General features: G+C 56.8%; 1 protein-coding gene across 1 annotated transcript in view; it reads left to right on the forward strand.

Moving 5' to 3' along the window:
* MREG (melanoregulin) overlaps positions 1-1,329 on the forward strand; it is a 29,897-nt gene extending 28,568 nt beyond the window's left edge. Inside the window, exons 6-7 of the mRNA XM_015419855.1 lie at positions 508-616; positions 1,273-1,329. Coding sequence (XP_015275341.1) covers positions 508-616; positions 1,273-1,329 — 166 coding nt within the window. The remainder of the gene's footprint in view (positions 1-507; positions 617-1,272) is intronic.
* The last annotated feature ends 633 nt before the right edge of the window (positions 1,330-1,962 follow it).

A 1,962-nucleotide genomic window follows, 5' to 3' on the forward strand; every position in this document is an offset into this window, starting at 1 on the left:
AGTGACTGAAACCCAGGCGGCATCAGGAGGTCCACCAGCAGGGCCAGAACTCCAGAATCCCCCCCCCGTTGCCCCCCAAGCACCAAGAATACAGAGCATCCCTGCCCCAGACATATGAACATAAGAGAAGCCATGTTGGATTCGGCCAATGGCTTCTCTTATGTTCTTATGTTGACCGTTGGAGCTAACCCCCTGGAAAGAAAATGTTTTGCCAGGTCCCCCCTGGCCACCAGCAGGGGATAAGGGGGTCAGGTTGCCAGATCCAGGTTGGGAAACACCTGTAGATTTGGGGGTGGACCCTGGGGAGCACAAAGATCTCAGTGGGGTACAAGGTCCTCAAGTCCACCCTCCAAAGCACCCGTTTTCTCCATGGGAAGTGATCTCTGTAATCTGGAGATGAGCAGTAATTCAGGGGGGGATCCCTGGGTCCCACCTGGAGGCTGGCATCCCCATTTGCAGAGGTGGCTTGTCCTGAGGATGTCTGAAAGGAACCTTCCGCTCCAACAGCGCTGGATTCTCCCAGGTCTTGCTGCACATCAAGATCCACTTTGATTTTGCCACGAGCGAAAAATTCAATGGCTCCTCAGAGCTGGCAGAAGACGCTTTGGTGCCTGAGGTGAGAAAACCTCCAGCGAGGGTTCCCTGACACCCATTACCCTGGGCCCCAATCCACCAGTAAATTCTCCTGTACAAGCCTTGTTTCAGCAGAAAAGTGTCATTTCTTTAGAGAAATGCATGTGCCGCCTCTGTGGGGAGACCAGGTTCGAGGCAAAGAGGTGGGCCCCGTTCCTCCTGTTGCCCTCAGGACTTCAGTCTGCACCCGGACTGAGAGACGAGCCATGCTCCCTCTAACCTGTGGGGTCTTGTGAGCAAAAATTCTACTTTGTGAGCGACTGGCATTAAAGTTGTGATTTGGCCGCTGCATAAATTAGCTTGCTCTGGAGCCGTCCCTCCTGAGCTAAGACAAAAAACGCTGAGCTGGAGGCTAAAAAATCCCCTCAGCTTAGAGGGAACACTGGAGGCGAGCAAACATCTCAGCAGGCTGTGCTTCTTCCCCTCAGATGTCCCAAATCCATGGCCTGACCAGAGACGGTGCTAGGGTTGCCAGGTCTGGGTTGGGAAATTCCTGGAGATTTGGGGGGGGTGGAGCAGGGGAGGGTTGGGGAGGGGAGGGACCTCAATGGGGTATAACAGGGTTAGGGTACGGCAAGGACAGAGATGGGAAGGACAGAGAAGCAGACATGTGTGGGTTCCCTGCCCGATCTTCTCCAGGTGACCCGCGACTGCGGGGCAACTGGAGAAGATCAGGCAGGGAACACAGGCATTTAAATCAGGCAGGGAACACAGGCATTTAAATCCCCTCCGAGTCTCTCCGCGGGTGGGGTGGAGTGAGGCCTGGGCTCCTTACTGCCGGAACGCCGCTCCGGGGCGCTCCGGCAGGAAATGACCCCTGTATGACACCATAGAATCCACCCTCTGAAGCCGCCATTTTCTCCAGGGGATCTGATCTCTGTTGTCTGGAGATCAATTGTAATAGCGGGAGATCTCCAGGCCTCAGACGGCGGTTGCCACCCCGAGGTGGCCACTTGCCTTCAGGATGGGGCAGCCTCTGGCATTTCTCCTGTCCAGGCTGAGGGCAGAGCCCACGAGGGCCCGAGCAGGGAGGTCGCTCTTCCTCTGACTCTGCAGCCCCAAATCTATTAATAGGCGGGCTCGGAGCCTGCCAGGTCACGCTCTCCCCGCTCCCAGGTGAAGGGAAGGGGGATGACTTGGCAGCTGTGCCGTTGGGGATGACATAACTCCCTCCTGGCCACTCCATGCCTGTTCCAGAGCCAGAGTCCTGCCTTGGCATAGCAAAACCGGCCCAAAGGCTTGGATTAGCTGTTCCATCCCTTCCTGTCCTCTCCGCCTCTCCCACACGTGGATGGGGACACGTGTGGGCCAAACTGCCCAGGCCCGGGG

The sequence above is a fragment of the Gekko japonicus genome, unplaced genomic scaffold (genome assembly GCF_001447785.1).
Source record: "Gekko japonicus isolate JY-2015 unplaced genomic scaffold, Gekko_japonicus_V1.1 scaffold2853, whole genome shotgun sequence".
In the NCBI taxonomy this organism is placed as follows: domain Eukaryota; kingdom Metazoa; phylum Chordata; class Lepidosauria; order Squamata; family Gekkonidae; genus Gekko; species Gekko japonicus.